This window comes from Microplitis mediator, chromosome 6 (genome assembly GCF_029852145.1).
Source record: "Microplitis mediator isolate UGA2020A chromosome 6, iyMicMedi2.1, whole genome shotgun sequence".
NCBI classification, from domain to species: Eukaryota; Metazoa; Arthropoda; class Insecta; order Hymenoptera; family Braconidae; genus Microplitis; species Microplitis mediator.
Window position 1 is genome coordinate 6,634,789 of NC_079974.1, and position 22,068 is coordinate 6,656,856.

General features: G+C 30.4%; 2 protein-coding genes and 2 long non-coding RNA genes across 6 annotated transcripts; 1 reads left to right on the plus strand and 3 right to left on the minus strand.

The window, feature by feature from the left end:
- The first annotated feature begins 3,625 nt into the window (after positions 1-3,625).
- LOC130670291 (uncharacterized) lies at positions 3,626-4,904 on the plus strand. Its single transcript, XR_008990348.1, has 3 exons — positions 3,626-3,989; positions 4,508-4,683; positions 4,755-4,904. It is a non-coding gene; the product is annotated as an uncharacterized LOC130670291 (long non-coding RNA).
- Positions 4,905-5,543: 639 nt separating this feature from the next.
- Positions 5,544-8,920, minus strand: LOC130670436 (uncharacterized). Its single transcript, XM_057473842.1, has 3 exons — positions 8,915-8,920; positions 6,124-6,663; positions 5,544-6,043 (listed from the first exon to the last, which is right to left on the minus strand). The coding sequence occupies exons 1-3, from the start codon at positions 8,918-8,920 to the stop codon at positions 5,669-5,671; spliced, it is 921 nt and encodes a 306-aa protein (XP_057329825.1). The 3' UTR covers positions 5,544-5,668.
- Positions 8,921-12,912: 3,992 nt separating this feature from the next.
- On the minus strand, positions 12,913-14,541 carry LOC130670020 (uncharacterized). 2 transcript variants are annotated; one of them, XR_008990301.1, is made up of 3 exons: positions 14,395-14,541; positions 13,867-14,070; positions 12,913-13,468 (listed from the first exon to the last, which is right to left on the minus strand). It is a non-coding gene; the product is annotated as an uncharacterized LOC130670020 (long non-coding RNA). The 2 variants fall into 2 exon arrangements; XR_008990300.1 differs by lacking the exon at positions 14,395-14,541 and adding an exon at positions 14,159-14,384.
- Positions 14,542-15,012: 471 nt separating this feature from the next.
- LOC130670021 (coiled-coil domain-containing protein 1-like) lies at positions 15,013-18,414 on the minus strand. Of its 2 annotated transcripts, none has more exons than XM_057473194.1 (2): positions 17,676-18,414; positions 15,013-17,607 (listed from the first exon to the last, which is right to left on the minus strand). In XM_057473194.1, exon 2 carries the CDS (start codon positions 17,072-17,074, stop codon positions 16,010-16,012), a length of 1,065 nt encoding a protein of 354 aa, XP_057329177.1. In that variant the 5' UTR covers positions 17,075-17,607; positions 17,676-18,414; the 3' UTR covers positions 15,013-16,009. Both variants share the same exon structure in this region, with proteins under 2 accessions (XP_057329177.1, XP_057329178.1).
- Between the last annotated feature and the right edge of the window lie 3,654 nt (positions 18,415-22,068).

Sequence of the window (22,068 nt, forward strand, 5' to 3'; positions counted from 1 at the left end):
TAGCACATATTAATCTACACTTAAAATTCCTCACAGGTTGTTTTTAACCATGAAACCTGTGAGGGATGTCTAGGATCTGACATTAACCCGTTGTAAATAACTGAGTTAGTCCAGCTTGGCAGAGCACATATTAATCTTCACTTGAAATTCCTCACAGATTGTTTTTTAACCATGAAACCTGTGGGAGATGTCTAACTTAGGACATTAACCAGTTGGGAAGAACTGGGTTAATCCAGCTTGGGCATATCACATATTAATCTACACTTAAAATGCCTCACAGGTTGCTTTTAACCATGAAACCTGTGGGGAATGTCTAGGTTCTGACATTAACCCGTTGTAAATAACTGAGTTAGTCCAGCTTGGCAAAGCACATATTAATCTAAACTTGAAATATCTCACAGATTGTTTTTTGACCATAAAACCTGTGGGAGATGTCTAGGTTAAGACATTAACCAGTTGGGAAGAACTGGGTTAATACTGCTTGGGCATAGCACATATTAATTGTAACGTCGGGGTAAACGTACAAACTATATTCGAGGTGGTGGATATAGTTTTCGTGAGTCTGACCCTGCTAGCTCTGTTTGAGACTCGTCTTTTATCTAGATTTTACCCGAACTGGCCTTACAAGACTAAAACTAAACCTAGGTACTTAGCCTAATCTCGGAGTTCGGTATTGAAGTTGTAGGTGATGATGAACTGGCGGTTGGTTGACCCTTGGAAATCGCCTCCTTGGATCGGTGGTTGACCAGGTGCTGCTTCTTTTATAATTAATTATAGGATAAAGGACTGGATCAGGTGAATTCACTCAAACTCTGATTCAGTTTATAGTTTAGATAATTATTTATTTAACTAATAATTATCAAACTGCCACAACACAAACACACTGGTACAATTCTGATAAGCCCACTAACTGTGTGTGATATCACTGTTACTGTGATTAACTGCACAGGGCTTCCTACCCAATAATACTCCAAATAATCGGATTATTTACCGATGCGCGTGTAACAATAACTGGTTACTATAATTGTTAACTAACTGTAATCAACTATAATGTTAATTAACACGGACCCTGATACGGTAGCAGCAAAAGCAAGTAAGACAAATAGCTACGATGCGACATAGACTGCAGGTAGTACAAAAAGCAAAAGCCAAAAGCCTGGGGTACTGGTTGCATGTGCTTATATAGGCTGCAACGCCATATTGGAGCACGTGACAATCACTACCCGAGCTTAAGCAGCGGCGCACGATCCCACACCGTAACATAATCTACACTTGAAATTTCTCACAGATTGTTTTTTAACCATGAAACCTGTGGGGGATGTCTAGGTTATCAGATTAACCAGTTGTGAAGAACAAAGTTAATCCTGTTTGAGCATATCACGTATTAATCCTCACTTAAAATATCCAATTAGTGGTTTCTTAGTGATAAAGCCAGTAGATGATGTTTAGATTGTGTATATATAAGATGAAAAAAACTTGATTAATATCACTGAGTCATATTTAATTTTATCCAATGTATATATTGTCAAATTAATAGCCATATATATTTTTATTATTTAAAAAAAAAATTTTTGTTATGCTTGTGATGCAATTTATTTAAAATTCCTTCCGACGCGCCATCTATTAGGAAATTAGTTTGATAGCAGCATGATAATGTCATTTTTAAAAATTTCAATTTTTGTTTTAAGTAATAGATGTCAGCGACATCAAAATCCAGCTTTCATTTTTTTTCAGTGGGACTTTGGCTGTGTGGGATTTTGACATGCACTCGTTGATGACAATTTGAACGTCAACTTGCATACAACAATCAAGTTTCGGTCAGTTATGTCAACGTCAACTTGCTGACTACCAAAATATATATTTTTATGATTCTGATTGTACTACCACTAACAATTAGATGTATTGATTATTACTTTCATGTTTAATCTAAAAAAAAGCAGGTAATTATAATTTATATTCGAATTAATTTCAATGAAAATCAATGTATTTGAATGAATATCGATGTATTTTAAACAGCTGAGATTTTAAAGCCGATAATTCAAATACAATGTTGGTTAAATTTTTTACTCATAGATGGCGCTATTTGATTTGTCTCAACTTACGCTCACAAATTTTTTCCAAGAATAAATTTATTCACTTTTAATTAATCTATTAATGAAAAAATAACGATAATTACGATAATACACAATGCTTTTAATTCATATTTTCATATTATTTTTGTTAACCATCGTTTAAATAAATTTTTTTAAAAATGTAAACAAACCAGCATGGTTTGTTACCCACGTGCTCATAGTGACCGACAATAACAGTTATGGAAATTTCTGTGATTGGTCGAGAAAAAAAATTTTTTTTCCGATTGGCCCTTTAATTTTTTTTTTGTCTCACATATGAGATTTTAGAAAGTGTGGGGGGATGGGGTTAGTTTCTTGTAAAAACCGGTCAAGATAGACAAAGGGTGCGGAAACAAATAAGTGCAAAGTTGAATGAAGTGGAAGTTTTTTCCTTCGTGAAAAATTTCAAATTAATTACAAATTTTTATAATCTATTTAAAATTTTTTATTTCTAAATAATTAATTTCTTCAAACTTATTTCTGATCTGTTTTTAAAAATTATGTCTGCATAATTAATTTTTTTTTTTTTTATTTACATAACTAGAAATAAATTTTTCATAAACTATTTGATGATTAACATAAAAAATCTTAAGAAATTGAATTTCTTTACAATAATTTGGATTTTTAGATATAATTAATTATGAAGAAATAATTTTTTTGAAAAACAGATTGAAAAACTCATTTAATAATGTAAAATAAGTTTTTAAATAAATTTTTTTTCTATTATTAATTTTTAGACACAGATTAATTGTGTGTTGAAAAAATAGTTAGGAGAAAATTAATTTTTTTGAAACTTATTTTATATCAATAATTAAAATTGTTTCTTTTTTAAATCTGATTGAAAAGAGATTATTCAGTAAGTGATTAATCGTTAATATATAATAAGTTTAAAAAAAATTTTTTTTTCATATAATCGAAAGATGAGTCAACGTCATACAAATCGGCAACTCAATTATGTTGAAAGGCGGTTAGATTATTGGATGGCGGTTCCAGTGCGATGCTGGCAACGATATGACAACAATGAGCATCTTCTTGCTCGCGAGCTGAGGGCAAGCATTGTAAATATAATACGAGGATTGGAATCACTTGAGAGTAACCCGATCATCATCCTTGCAAATTCAGCGATGAAATTAGTAGTTTTTGAATCACTTCACCTATGGCAACTGCGAGTACCCGGATCTGAATCAGAAATATACATTTCTCTCAAACACGCAGCGGAAAGAGTATTCGAGTGGATTGGTGACGATGTTGAGGATGAGGAGCGAAGAATCAATGAGTGGATCGAAAATTTTGTCTATCAACAACAACAACAGCATCAACAAGAAGAACACAATGTAGCAGAAATACAAGAAGTAGATGAACAGAATGTGGCAGAAATTTAGGAAGTATGTAAACATCCTCAGGAACACTCAAGAAGAATCCAGACCTGGATGAACGATGCAGCTGATGTCCAAAATATAATAAATAATGAACAGGAACGACTTTTTTACCTAGAACGAGACCAACAAACCGATCGTAAGAAAGAAAACCAAGAACGTTGTTGCTGTTCTGAGCAACAACAACAACAACAACAACAATGCCAATATCCATACCGACCGCCAATATCCTTACCGACGGCCAGTTCACCGACCGCCGGTAGGTTACGCTCCGTCGGTAACTTAACACGGACAAGAACCCATAATCTGTTTTATCGGGGGGGGGGGGTGAACTCCCCCAGCTCAACTACTCTTCTTCTTCATTCACAAAAAAATTTAAAAAAAATTGTTCTGGATGATTATACGACCACTATATATTCTAAACGTACATTAAGATGACGTGGATTATTGTCTCCTTCGTTGAACCACAATATCACTAGGCCAATAGGTTTTGTGCCAACAGGTAAATTTAATATAAAAAAATAAATATTAAAAATGTTTTAACTACAAAAATCCCTGATTAAATGACTGAATTCGACCGAATGAAAAATTTTAATTCTGTTATATTCTGTCAAATTCTGCAAAACAGAATTCAACTGAATTGAAAATTTGAATTTGAATTAAACAGAATAAAACCGATTTTGAATTTTTAAATTCGTTTTAATTCAGTTTAATTCGGATATAGAACCAGAAATTGGAGAATTATTTTCGAATTATTCAAAATTAAACCAAATAGAATTATTTAAATTCGTTTTCATTTGGACAAATTCTGGTCTCTCTGCCGAATTAGACAGAATTTATTTCTAAATTAGATACCGAATTAACAGAATTTATCTGAATTAAACATTCAATTCTGTTTAATTCAATCGATTTCAGTTATTTAGTCAGTGATATTTATAAAACATAAATTGCTGACAGATTTTTTAATTTATTAATTAAATGATAATTTATAATCTGATTTTAATATATTTGTTATTCTAGAAGCAGTAAACGACAAATTGGAGTGGTTAAGTAATCATTTAGATCCTCAACGAACGGCTTTCGAATATTAAAATTTCACTTTTGATGCGCGGCGTGACATTCTGTCCAAGCAAATCAGCATTTTTGATCATTACGGCCGCTTTCATTCTTCGAGTACTGAGTTTGGTTCCGGATTGGTAATATTCATTTATAAATACTGATAATATTCGATATTATCCAAATAAAATAATTTGTTAATTATTTACAGTTGCAAGCTGATTTTAAAAAGCTGCATCCAAAAGCTGAAAATACTTTCTTTGATCGCTTTGACGATGTTCGGAATTATTTAGTCCAACGTTTACAATCTTTAAAAATCCTAAAAATCCTAATGATAAGTGTTATGTAACTTTATTAGAAAAATTAGTAACAAGTAATTTTATTTATTTGATATCAATTCAGTTCTTTAAGAAAAACTTAATTCTAGTTTATTATTTTATTTCTTAGATAACAAGGATCCGGAGACACGGCAGTGTCTCGCGCCAAGTACACGTTCAAACACATATGTGTATGCGTGTACATGGGCGGCGCGGGACGACCGTCCCGATCGGCAAAAAGTTATCATAACGATCTCATGAAGATAACATTTTTTGGATCTGATAACTTTAAGACTCATCTTAAACATAAAGATATCAGAAAGATATCTAATGCGCCACCTACTGACATCTTTTAGATCTCTTCGAGAAGGTATCATAAAGATAACATTTTTCTGATGCCTCCCTAGCGAATTCGGTCATACTTAAAAAATACTGAAAATATCCAGAGTTTCAGCCCAGTTCCGGTCATTTTTCGGTAATATACCAAAAAAAATACCCAAATTATACCTAAATAATGCTTCTATTTTGGGTATGTTTGTGAACATTATATACCTAAAAAGTACTCTAATTTTTTTTTTAATTGTTAAATTTAGCAGTCAAATTTTAATTTATTAACCAATAAAATTAATTTATTAATAAAAATAAGAAATTGATAGGAGAGAAATAAAATACATGTTTGTTTATTCAAATTTTGAAATTTTTATTAAATTATAAATTAGTTGTTTTATTAAATTTTTTTAAGAGCAATAAAAATGAAAAAGTTTTTGATATTATTAATAAAGAAAATAAAAATAATTTCTAATTATTTTTAAATAGGTTTCGCTCTTTGCTGCCTGTTAGGAAATATTTCAGAGTTCTTGTTCTGCTTCTTTCGAGCAAATCTATCGTTTTTAAGAAAGTCTGTGACCCATCGATAAATATTATGTTCAGGGTTATGTTTCTTCGTATGCTTAAAAAATCTTGTTCTTTGTAGAGCATAACAAAGGTTGATGAAATCATTATAATTTCGAGAGCTGACAATTAAAGCATTAGGAAATTTTTTATTTTTTCGAGTAATCAGTCTATCGCGTTCATTTTCTGTCCAATAGGCTCGCATCAATCTTCTCGCACGCAGGCTCATTTTTTTTGCCGACAAAGCTCTTGAAAAGTTTTTGGCATCTAAAGAAATTCCTTTAATTTCGACCTAAAACATAAATAGAATTAATAATATGAAAATTAAAAAATAGCATATGAATGAGTAAAATATTAAGGTAATGTACGTACTTTCCCATTATTGTCAGTTGATGGCCGCCCAAGATTATTTTTGAGAAGAACTTTTTTTACGTCCGAGACTATTTTTTTTCGGAATAATTTCAAGCCATGTTGTAATTGCGACATATTAACTATGTCATTGAAATCACTTGGACTACTGGGACTTGAGGACCGAGAAGAATGAATTGAACTAGAGGAATCTCCAGATTCAGATGACGTGCTTCGAGCATTATTGAAATGTTGTGGTGCAGATTGTCGTGATCTTGAAGCATATGGTCGACTTACATGAACTGATCTGCGAGTATGCTGTTGAGATGATGAGTTTATCCTTGATCCAGATGATAGTGGAGTTCTTGGAGTATTTTCATGAACTGATCTGCGAGTATGCTGTTGAGATGATGAGTTTATCCTTGATCCAGATAATAGTGGTGTTCTTGGAGTATTTTCATGAACTGATCTGCGAATATGTTGTAGAGATGATAAGCTTATCTTTGAACCAGGTGATGGTGGAGTTTTTGGAGTACTTTCAAGAACTGATCTGCGAGTATGTTGCTAAGATAATTATGTTACAAAACCAATGAGTTAATATAATTAAATAAAATGAAATGCCATTACTCCAGTAAATAGATGTTTTGAATCAAATGCGCCATTCAGATTGAGTGAAAGATAAAATAAAAATAAATCGAAATTATAAGATTTACAAGAAATATTGTTTGCGTTCGGTTACTTATGTAAGACATCGAGCTTCAGACGAGTATTGTTCCAGTTTTAATATTATACTTATTAACAATGCTTCAAGGCTGTCAAATACAAATTTTAATCTTTTTATATTCAGTCCGATTGAATTTCAATAAATTTTGGGATATCAAATACTTAAATTTTTAGAACAAACATTAACACCGAAAAAATACTCTCCTAATATATTGCTCCTTGTCTAATTAATGAAAGATAAATATAGTCTGATAATCAAGCAAAACAGTATAAATCGGAAGTTCATAAAAGTTATTGAACAACGATTAAAAGTAACGATATTTTTGTGTTGTTTGATTTAATAACTTACTCAGTATTTTAAATACAGGGCCATTTTTGTTTGATCAATTCGTATGGATTCCAGATCGATTTTCGATCTTGTTCTCCAAATTTGATGCCTTTTATAATAATGACTAAGTATTCAAAAAGTCCTAACTATTAGAAAGTTTTGTCTTTTTTGATACATACTGTAATCCTACCAAAAACAGATTCTCTGTATAAAATCGCGCCAAGTACACGTTTAAAATTTTTTACAATTAAGAAAAGATTCTTTTTACAAAAAAAATAAATCAAATCGAAAAAATACCAAGTACCTAATATAATTCAAAATCATGAAAAACATTTTCATAGAATTGAAAAAATATTGAAAAAAAAAATTTCAATGTACTTGGTGTGCATTACTAAATTTATTCAAGCAAAATTAATTTCTAGAATTGATTTCGCATATAAATTATTTTCTAATAAAATTGAATTTTCTTTTTTTTCCAGTTTATAGGCACACCAAGTACATTGAAATTTTTTTTTTCAATATTTTTTCAATTCTATGAAAATGTTTTTTATGATTTTGAATTATATTAGGTACTTGGTATTTTTTCGATTTGATTTATTTTTTTTGTAAAAAGAATCTTTTCTTAATTGTAAAAAATTTTAAACTTGTACTTGGCGCGATTTTATACAGAGAATCTGTTTTTGGTAGGATTTGTCTTTTTTTTGTCGTGTTGATTGATAATGATTTTAACATACACTATTAGAAATCGATTTATAATTTAAGTCAAGTGAGCCTATATTGTTTATAGTATTATCTTGTAGAAACAATAAAATTGTTTGTTAACAATTGTAGTAATTTTGTACTGCTAAATATCATAACCTGATTAATTAATTTTTATAAGACAAAGAGCTGCAATTGTTTAACGACAGTTCCCTTTAAAGTTAACGTCAAATATATCCGACAACGTCGGACTTTTCTGTCAGTAATTTAAAACATCAAATGGCTTACTAGTTCGACCTCTCAGCACCTTCCACCTATTACAACTAGCATATGATGCTAACTATTTATCCTCCCGCCCCTCTGACCCAATGGAATGCATTTTTTTCAGAATCTCAATGGATTCAAACTAGAAAAGGGTCTATTCATGATTTTTAAGCGTGTTATTTGGGTTTTAGGTATCGGGTGACAGGAAACATTCCAAAATCACTAAAACTATGTTTCTATTTTTCCGAATACAATATAATGATTTATTCATCTATTTATTCCAACTTTCTTATAATCTAAATAAATAATTTAATAAGTATGTAATACATTGATTTATTATTTAAATTATCGACTAATTATTGATAAGATGCAATAAATGTTGTAAGATCTCAATGTGTAAATTTCGAATGGAAGTTAAATGCACGCCTATTTATGATTTTCAAGTTCACTAATTAATTAATAGGTGGAGGCACTTGAGACCACTGAGGACATAACATGAGGAAACTTCCTTTATAGCACAGCATGGGGACTTCTGAAATCTCCATGTAGCACAGTTTGCTTTGACAGAAGTTTACTTACAAAAGTGTCCTTGAATTTTTCGTCAAATGTCCGTCAGCTTCGGACTTTTCCGTTTTTGACGACAACTTATATACAACCTGCTATACAATTTGATGTAAATTTACTACCCGAATTAAAATGCAAATTTACTTCAAAAGTTAACTAGAAAAAATTTATTGTCAATATTCAGGCAAATTTTTACATCAATTTATTGTTGACTCGGAAAATTGTAAAGTATATTACCGTCATGTAGACATTTTTATGTATAAATTCGCTTATCTTCAGCAATGGTAAGAACGAACATTACAGACTTTTTTTTGTAGTAACAATTAACCTTTAAATTGAGGAAAAATGAACCGCAAATTTTTCTTTCCAACTTTTGTTGTCAAAATGTCGGCAAATTAAGGCAGAAAATTTTAGGCAATTTCAATGTCAAATTACTGTCAATTTCAAGCTAAAGTGGTTATTAGGAAAGTACCCTGATAGCCACCGTAACCGCAAGTGAACTTCAAGACACTGCCGTATTCTGAAGCCAACTTAAAGGAAAATATTGGAGAGCAAACAGTTACGGTTAAAATGTAACTTTAATTCAACTTGACTACAAGTGTTACCGTCAAACAATGACATTAAGTTGATTTTTCCAACTTTTGCTTTCAAATTGTCGGCGTATTTGGGCAGCGAATTTCGGTAATTTCAATTGTCAAATAACTGTCAGTTCCAAGCTAAAGTGGTTATTAGAATATATATATATATGTATTAGGGTGATTCAAAAAACAAACAAATTTTTTTTTTCTTCCAAACAGGTTCAAAAGTTTCGTATGGATACAAAAAGACGCCTGTGAAAATTAGAGCTCTTAATATTAATATTAACATTGTCCGCATTGCATTTTTTCTATTTCCCATAAGAATAACATGGAAAAAATTTTTTTTACGTCTTCTGATTTTTATAAGTAGCTAACGATGCGTCATAGAAATAATTGACAGGCATATTTTTGTAGGGAATTGAATGCTCTACAAAAAAAATTTCTTATCATTTTTTGAGGAATCGCTTTGTTCAAAAGTTATTTGAGGTTGAAGTCGAATTCATATTAAATTTTAAGATTTTCTTACTTTTTCGGCGAAACTATCAGACCTATTACGAAATATCATTGAACCTTATTTGTAGACAATTTTATTCCCTAGAAGTTATTTCCAATAAAGTTTTTTTGAATTCCGCATTGTTTTCTAGTTATTTTTATTTTAATGTCAAGCTCTTAAAATCGATCAGAAGACTATTTTTTTTATGAGCATGACGTTAAAATGAAAATAACTAGAAAACAATGCGGAATTTGAAAAAACTCTATTGAAAATAACTTCTAGGGAATAAAATTGTCTACAAATAAGGTTCAATGATATTTTGTAATAGGTTTGATAATTTCGCCGGAAAAGTATGAAAATCTCAAAATTTAATATGAATTCGACTTCAACCTCAAATAACTTTTGAACAAATAGATTCCTTAAAAAATGATAAAAATCTTTTTTTGTAGAGCATTCAATTCCCTACAAAAATATGCCTATCAATTATTCCTATGACGCATCGTTAGCTACTTATAAAAATCAGAAGACGTAAAAAAATTTTTTTCTATGATATTCTTATGGGAAATAGAAAAGTGCAATGCGGACAATGTTAATATTAATATTTAGAGCTCTAATTTTCACAGGCGTCTTTTTTTATCCATACGAAACTTCTGAACCTGTTTGGAAGAAAAAAAAAATTTGTTTGTTTTTTGAATCACCCTAATATGTATATCCTTATGCATACCCTAATAGCCACTTTAGCTTAAAATTACCAGTAATTTGATATTAAAATTGCCTGAAATTCGCTGCCTGAATTTGTCGACAATTTGACAGCAAAAGTTAGAAAGAAAAATTTGCGGTTAATTTTTCCTTAATTTAAAGGTAAATTTTTACTATAAAAAAAAAGTCAGTAATGTTTCTTCTGACCATTACAGAAGGTAAGCAAATTGATACATAAAATAAATTGATGTAAAAATTTGCCTGGAAATTGACGAAAAATTTTTTCTAGTCAACATTTGAAGTGAATTTGAATTCTAATTCGGGTGGTAAATTTACGTCTAATTGTTTAGCAAGTTGTATGCAAATCGTCGTCAAAAACAGAAAAGTCCGAAGTTGACGGATATTTGAAGAAAAATTCAAGGAAATTTTTGCTAAAGCAAACTGTGCTATTAGGGTAGTTCGGCCAACGACAGCCAATGACAACACCCTAATAGCACAGTTTGCTTTAGCAAAAGTTTACTTACAAAAGTTTCGTTGAATTTTTCGTCAAATTTCTGTCAACTTCGGACTTTTCCATATTGGACGACAATTTGTATGCAACTTGCTATTGAATTTGACGTAAATTTACTGCCCGAATTAGAATGCAAATTCACTTCAAAAGTTGACTAGAACAAAGTTGTCATCAATTTTCAGGTAAATTTTATGTCAATTTATTGTTAATTTGACTTGAAAAATTGTTAAGTATTTTTTTACCCTCAAATTGTAGACAATTTTATTTATAAATATGCTTACCTTCTGAAATGGTAAGAATGAACATTACCGAGTTTTTTTTTCGTAAAAAGTTACCTTTAAATTGAGCAAAAATTAACCGCAAATTTTTCTTTTCAACTTTTACTGTCAAATTGACGCTAAATTCGGGCAGCAAATTTTAGGTAATTTCAACATCAAATTACCGTCAATTTCAAGCTAAAGTGGCTATTAGGGCATCTGTATCTGTCATCGTGCTAAATATTATACGATTTTGATACCACCTAGCGGATATAACTAGATAGAACTTAAGAAAATAAAAGAAATATACTTTTTAGCAACCCACAAATAATATTTCTGTGGTATATATATCTACATATGTATGCAAAATCAGGAAACATTAAAAAAATACAAGTAAACTTTGAATGCGAAATGAATAAAAAAAATGCATCTTAGCCATTAACGAGGATTTATTTATATCATTGAAATCTAAAACGTTCTTATATTCTATTGATCGTCATCTCCTGATATGATATCGATAATTTAAGTAAGGATTGTTTGAATTTTATATCAGAATTTCTATATAACTCAATGAAACTATAGTAAAAAATACAGACTGAAGCACCGCTAGTGGCGCAAAAATGAATCATTGCTTTGAAAAAGTTTCAATGTTTTATTGAATCATGGCATTTCTTACAACTTTTTATTCTCTGGCAGTGCTTTTTTTGCATGAAAAAATTTATAAAAGTGTCTAAATTGGGGGTGCTATAGTATATGCTGGCCTAATTTCATTATTTAAATTAGTTCCCATTACTAAAATGAATAAAGTTTTATAATTTTAAGACGGACAATCAATCATCTTTCGAATGAAGAAGAAATTTTCTGAAAATTTATTATTTTAAAAAAGTTTTAAAAAATGAGAGCTAAAAAGAGCCAAAAACCACTATGTCTACGGAATAGATACACGGCAGGCTCGCGCCATGACACTTCACACATATACATGTGTTTGAACGTGTACTTGGCGCGAGACACTACCGTGTCTCCTGATCATAAAAATTATTTTTTTGGCTAGCCTAGTAATCAATAAATTCAATAAATTAATCAATCGAAGTATTTCGCAGCTACTTCTGTAAATAAATTTGAAAAATTCTCCTCCTAAGTAGTATAAATTTAATCATTTTCAGCAAATAAAACTTTTATCAACGATCACTGGAAAGCTGAAAAATCAGAATTGTATATCTTATAATAATGCTTACTTTTGTACGTTCATTACTTAAAATATTATTATTCTCTTTGTTAACATTAAATATTTTAATAATATTATAATCACTTGATGCCATTGATTTCTCTTGGAACGTCTTTTCTGTTGTCTGAAATAAAATTAAAGTAGTAGAATAGGGTGTATCAGGTTTCATCAGAGGATTACATAAATTGGTAAAAATACCTTGACAAATTTTGTAGTCTTTTCAATTTTATTAGCAGGAAATTTCTTTTTTGTCTCATTAGCAATGGTTTTGTTTCGAGGCTTTATCTGATAAGGTGTTTGTTTAAATAATTAATAACTAATTAATTACTAAGTGCGAGGATGAGAGGATCTGGTGTGTGTGAATTGGCGGGCAATGAATAAATTTATTTAACACTGAGATTTTACTTTAATAAACACTATAAATAATTTATTTACAATATTTACACTTTATGTTAATTGTTTATGATGAGACTTGAGATAAATTACTATTTATTAATGCTAATTTAATGAGAATTACACTCGCGATCAACACGTGGCCAAGATGGCGTCGAGGCGCGAAAAGTGCCGGTACACGAGGTGAGACTAATTAATGTACAATAATTCTGAGATAAACAATGAGACCAAAAATAATTATTGTAATAATTACTATTAATTATTACAATCAAAATGCACTGAGAACTTTACTGAGAACGCAAAGGATTACGATATTACGAGACGATTCATGAGAGCACGAGGCGTCAGCCATGAAATCACTGTAACTATATAAGTGAGAGAGAGCCTTGAAGAGTGAGTGAGACAGCGCATCCGTCTTCTTATTCCCCACTCTAGCAGTCCCTTGAATGAGAATGCGACTAGCGGAGCCGCCTATAGTAGATGACTGATCGGTAATGCCGGCGATAAGATATCGACGGTGAGAATGGAATAGCTGAGCGCGGGAGATTTGAACAGTGTTAGACTTAATCTTTTCACCACTCGAATTCTTTTTTTACCAGAAGATCTTTAAAGACTTAGTAAAGCTTTTTTACTTTCTATAAGCAAGAAAATATTATATAAAATATTGTAGTTTATTCATCATATATGAGTACGCAGCTTAAGCTACTTAACATTCCAAAATTTCCCTGGTGGAAATTTTTGGGAATTTTCTCTGAAAAACTAAGTTCCAAAGTTCTAAAGACTTTTTCAGAGTTCTGAAGACTTTTTCAGAAAAAATTCCCAAAAATTTCCACCAGGGTTGTTTATTCTTAAAAAGCAAAATACCGTGAAAACGTGCATTTTTGAAACTAATGTTGCCTAATAGAGTATGAATTTAAAATGAGACAAAAATATTATGACTTTTACCATTTTTAGATTGATTCATTTGTAAAATTTTACAACAATAATCATATCTATACATACTAAATATATCCATGTTAACTGTAATAATTACCTGCATATCGAAGCATTTCAATTTCAACGACATTTTCTCTTGATTGCATATAGACAGGTACATTTGATTCAATATCTTACTTTGACGCTACTTTCAGCAATCCAGAATTTGAATCTCTTACAAAAATTGCAGAAATAGGTAGTATCAATTCTTTATCATTCTGTAGTTCCTTGAGTAAACAGCGATTTGGTAGAGATGACATATCTATTCAAAAAATTTAGTTTAAAACGAAGTGAATTTTAATTCATGAATAAATAAATCTTTTTATTCAATATGTAGAATCACACTCAACAAATATGTGGGTGCACATCAAAATTTGAGATACGAAATACATACAAATATGTTTATATGTATAACAATATATAAAGCTAAATTATGTTAGGTTATACGTGAGTGATCCTATGAAATAATTAATGTAAACACCAACTTTCTTATCTATTTGCCAATGACAACAATATATGATAACAGCAACCGAAATTTTAATATATCTTTAACATTAATTACAAACATGACTAATAATCTTCTTACCTGCTTAATTATTCTTTTTATTTTCTGGGTAGTATCACAATGGGAAAATCTAGGAGATATTGGCGATGTATAAAATCACCTGATATTTGTGAACAAAGCATTATATGTGACATACACGTAAATAGCTTACCGCGTATGGGGAGAGGGTACGCCCTCCATTCCTGATAGCCACTTTGCATTAAAATTGACGGTAATTTAATGTTAAAATTACCTGAAACTTGCTGCTTGAATTTGCAGACAATTTCACAACAAAATAGTAACGCGGCAATTAGAAGATATAATCCAGTGCCAGAAGATGGCGGTAGTAATGTATTCTAAATTTAAAATTTTGTTAAAAATAAATGTTGTCAGTGCATCAATAATAATCTAATTATATTGAATAAGATAAATTAGAAATTAATATTTTCAGTATATAAATAATTTTATAAATCTTTCTTTCTTTTATAAATATATGAATATTTCAATAACATCAACAGCTTATTACTGTAATTATTATTTGGGATTTGACAGAATAGAGAAATATAAATAACCGATTTCTTTTCAGTTTTTAAAAAATTCTTTAATTAACTAAAAAGGTAATTTATTAAATAAATATTCTGCAAAGAATACATGGTCTTCATATAGCTAATAGAAAAAATACAATATTTCACTGTTATAGTGAGAAATAATTGAATTTTTTTTTGCCTACTACAATTACAGACTAGTCTGTTTCCCATGAGTTGGGTAATTTTAGAAAATATGAATTTTCTTTCAAAGAAATTTTAATGGCAGGGCTGAAAATTGTTTTATCATCAACAAAGATACTATTATCTGTACATTTTACTTTCTTAATATACGACACACTTAAATCATTGATAATTTCTTCGTAACTCTGCAAGATGATTCCCCTAACTGTAGTGTTTTCGATTGAAAAACATACAAATTTGAGTATTTCTCCAAAACCAATATTATCACAATATATAAGCGAGTTACAAAATTTAGTCTCTTTTGTTCTTCTGCAGTTATAACTGACTCCGTTAACTGTTTCTCTGGAATAGCAATATAAATAATCTGGGTAAAAACCTGATTTAGCAAAAAAGAGTTTCTTATATTTATCTGGTTTTATTTTTGTTGCTTTTCCTCTTCCAACTATTTTTTCATGACTACTACCATCTAATGGCAGTCTCATGAGTTTCCTTATGTTATTTCGAGTCTCTTTAGCTATCGAATCATCTTCACCGCAGCTAAAAAGATATTTCGATAATAAATATCTATCAGTTATTTGAGAGCACGGTGAATGGGGACTTGTTATTTTGTTCATGATTCTTCTGTTCCACGATTCAAATACAAACGTAGAATTAGACCAAAAAGGTCCCCAATCGCGAACGGTAGCTGTTATATGAGTCAGCAGGTGAATATTGTACGTCATATTTTTTAATCCAAAATATCTTTGAAATAATTTGACATAATTTTCCAATAAATAATTGAAATGTTCCAGTCTTTCAGGCGTAATACAATCACTATTTAATATGTTAATTGCTTCACTTAATAGAGCAAGATGATCTAAATATTTGTCCGGAAGAATATTCTTTAAACAAATTACACAGTATTCAAGCCAGTTGCGCCATTCTGAAGCTTACCAAGTTGCAAGTGTATTTATTGATCTAGGTAGTCTTGAACGTATATTATGTGGCTTTATGGCCAAAAATAGAGAATCAATTTCTTCCTTCTGGCCAGGACGACCGATGTAATAATCAACTACGACTTTCTTTTTTTTAATGTTTATAATAACGTCTTTATAATCTTTTTTTAATAGTAACTTCGTATGCCATTTAATGACACTAAGGAAACAGCAATGCATACTATCAACAATCATTCCCTTAGATAAATTGAATAATGGCAATAACATCAGCGCTGATGGTCCTTTGATACCTTTTATTTCATTTTTATCGGCAAAACTTTTCATCATATCAGCACGCATTTCATCATCTGTTCTTAACTGCTCCGAACTATTTCCCACAGGGTAAACATGTTTTCTACCTATGCTTTTACCAAAGGCATAGCAAAAAGTACAACCATAAAAACCATTGAAACGTTTCATTCGTAACACTGCAGATCTAGCGGGTGTATCTACTGATCCTAATATTGTTACAAATTTAGATGTCACTTCCATTGTTGGTGTTGGCTTCCAAACAATTCCTTCTTCATACAAAACTTTAATTTGATCAGTAAACGTTCGTAAATAATCATTCATTAAAGGTTCCTTCTTATCCACAAATATTCCCGCTAGTAAGACGTGTTTTTTTCTTAAATGTGGTGATAGTTCATTGATTTGAACATATATAGGCCAGGCACTTGATTTGGAAGAATTAGAAATCTTGCATCCATCAGTATTAAATGTTAGGGAAAAATTATATGGATTACTTAAAAACATTCCTGCTGAACTAAGTTTTTTATACTCAGCCCCATCATAAATGTCTTCAATAGCCCCTTGCACTTTCTTAATTCTTGTGAAACGATACTTTAACGACTCATCAATGTTTTTAGTCGTAAGTAAATTCGTAATTTGTGAATGCAAGTTCAGACTTATAAAATACGATAAATTTTTGATTTCCTGTTTTGGTCCACAGGCACTACAAAAACAGTCTTTCATCGGGCTTCGACCTTCTCCCAAGTACGCGTCACATTCGCGACAGTACATATGATATGTCACCAACCTTATATCTTTTTCTAAGACAGACCACAATGCTTCTTTCGTACTTGGTAAACAGTGTAAATCGTAAGTCGCATTGATCAATTTACAAACATCCAGAGTTGCTTCATAAGTCCAATTATGCCTGAAGGCAGTACAGGTATATCTAAAACATGATTTTGAAATAACGATGTAGTATTTACATTATGACACTCGTTATCGCTGTCATCGTCGCTATCATCGTCATCATTATTGCTATCATCATCACTATCGTTATCATCGTCATCATCATCGCTATCACCATCATCATCTGTATCATCTATCAAACCATTAGAACTACTACGATCAGTTATTCTGTTGGTGTCCTCAAGATTTATTATCTCATCACGATAATCACCAATTACATCTGAATGCTGAATGTTAAGATTAGAAGTTAAAGAAGTCTGGGAAGGAGACATTGTGTTCTCTATGCCTTGAATTAAATTGACTCCACGATGTGGTGACACAGCAGATTGACTTTCATCGGATTCTGATTCTGTATCCTGTAACACGTACTTAGTATTATTTTAATTTTAATCATTGATAATAACTTGTTCCATGAATAAATTACCTCAGCATAGAGTAGTGTTTTTAGTAACGACTCAGAGTTAAAACACCGAGGATTGAATTGCAACAACTGCTCAAAAATTATTTTGTTACGTTTGTAGATGGTTGTTCGATGACGTTTTCTTTTTTTAGCTACTTCCATTATTTTTTATTAGTTGACACAGTTATTTATAACTTTTACTACCAGTGCCAGTAAACAATTTAGAATATAAAGTTTTTATTAAACAATCAAATCAATAGTATAATAGAGCAAAACTGTAAAACAGTATGGAGACGATACACTATTTGCTCCGAGAGTAACAAGACTAGAGCTGAAGGGGCTCTCTTAAATTAGCAGGGACAAATTAATTTTTTCAACTTTTTTTTGCTAATTCGTTTGTTCGTCATTTGTTCTTGATTGTTTGATCAAAATTAATTTTTGTTCGATTATTGTTTTTTTATAAATAATATTTAAAAATTTGACTTGAACCTGGCTCTTGATAATGTAGTACTGACATACATTTTTTTTATCAATCTCAACTAGATATTGTTTGTTCGATAAAAAAAAACGTTTGTTTGATTTTATTTTCTTTGTAATTAATTTTTTTAATATAATTACACCCACCCAACTGTACATCGTCAAATAAATCCTACTGCACATGCGCGAATTTCGAATCAATTGCGCGGTCTATTTAAATAATAATAATAATTATTATAATAATAACTATTATGATAATTATTATTACAATAATTATTACTATAATAATTATTATTATTTTAATAAACGAATTAGCAAAAAAAAAAAAGTTCAAAAAAATTAATTTGTCCCCGCTAATTTAAGAGAGCCAAAATGCATTTCATTTATAAACGCCATCTATACTATATTTTAAAAATTATTTTTCTACAGTATAATTTGGGTATGAAAAGTTCACAAACATACCCAACATTTACGGTAATTTCGGTATGATTAGGGCATTATTCGTAAAACGTAGCCAAATGTTATCAAATGTATACTATGTCCAAAACACACTCAAAAAATACCCAAAATTTCGGTATGATCGAATTCGCTAGGGCTATAAGATAGTGGATCAATGATATAACAAACTTATCTCTAATTAGATATGATGTTGAGGTTACTCAATAATAATTAATATTTAAAAATTTTTTGATTTTTACTGTTTATTATTTGTGAGAAAGTAATTCATTCAAAATTACATAATAACGTTCACATATAATTAATAACAATAATTAAGTTTTGATAATAATAACATCAATAATAATAATAATGTTCCAATTCACTTCAACTTGTTTATCACCATGATCATTATAGTCACCACTATTTTCGCTGTTATTATTTATACTATCATTTTTAGCATAATCCAATTGACATTTACTATTAACTTCAAAGTTAGGTATCCTAATTAAGAAAAATTATTTGAAATGATTCAAAACAATTTGACATAATTTAAAACAATTTTAATCGACTAATATATAGATATACACTTAGCATGGGTTAAATAATTTTTTATTTAGAGTAGTGATTGAGGCTCAATAATCTACGAGGTCTAGAGATTAGAATTGTTTATTGAATTATTTAGAATTTTCGTAAGCGTCCATCTTTTTGGCTCGTAGATAATTCTTTAAATATTTTCCTCAAGGACATTTTTTATCAAACACTTTTTGCACGTATACCCTCGCAGATTTGAATCACGGTGGAAACACCGAGGAAGTGTAAACACCATGGATCCACCGTGGTTATACGGTGGGTTTGTTCCATTTCACCACCGGGTATACACAGTGTATCCACTGTGATTACGCTGTGTATCCACCGTGATTCCACGGTGACTTGACCACTGTGTATACACGGTGTTTCCACTGTGATTACGCGGTGTATCCACCGTGATTCCACGGTGGCTCTGTGCTATTTCACCACCGTGATTCCACGCTGCATCCACCGCGTAATCACAGTGAAAACACCGTGTATACACGGTGGCAAAGCCACCGTGGAATCATGGTAGATACATCGCATCATCACAGTGGAAAAATGGAACAAACCCACCGTGTTTCCACCGTGATTCAAATCTGCGAGGGTATTTGTCTTCTAGGTTAGACTAAACTAAACATAAAATATATGCATACCAAACGTCAGCTGATAAATTTAGGTTATGATCAAATGTTAACGGAAAGATGTCTTTTTGACCTCATAAGGCTATCTACAGAACTTATGATTAAGTTATCTTTTAGATCTTGATAAACTGATATCCGTAAAAAGTTTTCGAAAAGATAACATTCGTTTGGCCTCTGAAAGATATCTTTTTTCAGATAACGTAATGATACCTTTCTGCTATGGATGCCGAACGGGGTGTCTCTATTCCCGAGTCAAAGGCCTGTTTAACCTCACTCATATTTCAAATTGATGATTATTACTAAATATTGCATCATTTTATATTTTATCTATTTAATCATTAATAATTATCTTATTTCTAACGAATTTACTCCTAATTTGCGCAATTTCATGATCTAATGGAGAAACAAAACTTTAAAAATTTCTCTTGCGCCGATTTAGGGATCTATAAAAAAAAACTAGGATTTTTGTTGAATTTTTGTCTTTCTGCTAACTTCATATCATAGTATGACATGAAAGTTGCTGCCTCAAATGCTTTCTTATAGAAATCTGTTTAGGTTAGCATTTTAACAAAATTATATTTCTATAGCATGTATATTTTATGGTGCATTCGGATCCTCCACCCTGGCGCACTGGAGCGCCTGCCATTTACCCAGAAAAATTAAAATTCATAATTAAATTATTCAAAAAAAGTGCATAACCTTCCAAAAAAATGTATGAATTATCAAGTGTGCTGATTAAAGTGAAATTTAAATCAACAGATCGTGATCATAAATAATCATTATTTATAATATCAATATAAATAAAAAAAATCGATCATTCATTATTAAGGCCATTTTGAGATAATGCCTCTCACTTTTTAAAATTGTGAGTGCAAACGTAGCAGACATAAGACCATTTTTAATTAACTTGTAGAAAAATTAACTATTTAACTAAACAAAATTTTAAAAATGCACGTACTGATTTTTGAATTTTCTAAATGTACTTTTTTATATTTTTATCATATAAAAATTTTAATTTATCATTTCAAAGTTATAAAAATTGTCAGCTGTTCTCTAACTTTACTATCTTTTTACAATTTTCAATGACTTTCAGCTGTCATAACCGTGTTAAAATTAAATTATTCAATTAAACAACAATTAAAACTTTAATTGACAAATAGACAACGTAGTAGTAATGTCGCGGAGCTATAGAATAAGAAAACAAATTATTTGCAGATGTAATCAATTATAGAAATGAAACAAAATTTATCGCATAAATTTAGCCCATAAAATGTCAAAAATCGAATCATAACATTGACATGAAGATTTTACTGAAATTTACTCAACAAAGGCCGTGGGACGATAAGTATACTGAATCGGCCCCAGATAGGGATCGGGCTCATTTTTTCAGGGAATGTTTGTACCCATGAGATACTTCGATGCTGCGAGTTTCAGGTCTTTATTTATAACCACTTCGGAGTAAATCGAAAAATACTGAAAATTAGAAAAAATTGATGTTCTCAGAGCGTACTTATTCGATTGATCTGAAAATTGGATATATTTTGGGGGTTGATGGTAGCTATCTGGAAAAAAAATAAGAGCTATTTTGGCTCACAAAAACCTAAAAAAAAACGAGTTTATATTTTTAATTTCAATTTTTAAGCATCTTACCATTACGACACAGTTATGAAAATATTTTTTTTGAATTCCTCATTCAATTTCCTATGAATCTATGACCTTTCGAAATTTTAAAAAATGGTACTACATATTGAAAAAAAATAAAAACCATTTTTTGCTCAAAAATCGGGTTTTTCTAATAATTTTACTCTTGAACTGATAAAATACAAAACTTACTCGTTTACTAAGGTAGGGAAAACCATAAAAGAAATAAAATATCCTTACATTATTAAAATAATTTTTTTTATTTAATAATTTCAACGCTGATATTTCATCCATAAACAATTAAAACTGCAATTAAATATATTAATCTACTACAAATGATAAATAAAATTGTTTTCCTAATTTGTGACTAGTCTTCGTTGCTATCTTTATCAATCACAGAAGTAATATTATCTTTATTAAATAAAGTGTTGAGTATTGCTGCTGGTCTGGGGATTTTAGCCAAATATCGCCCGTATGCTAAATAGAAAATTGCAGCAACGTGCGAACAAAAACCGATTGTCCTCAATCCATTAGCGCATTCACAGCAATATCTTGATATTCCACTTCATCCAATAGTATCAGGTTTATATTCAATGAAACATCTGTACACTTTTCTATTAATATGACGAGATTGCACTTGAGCCTTTGAA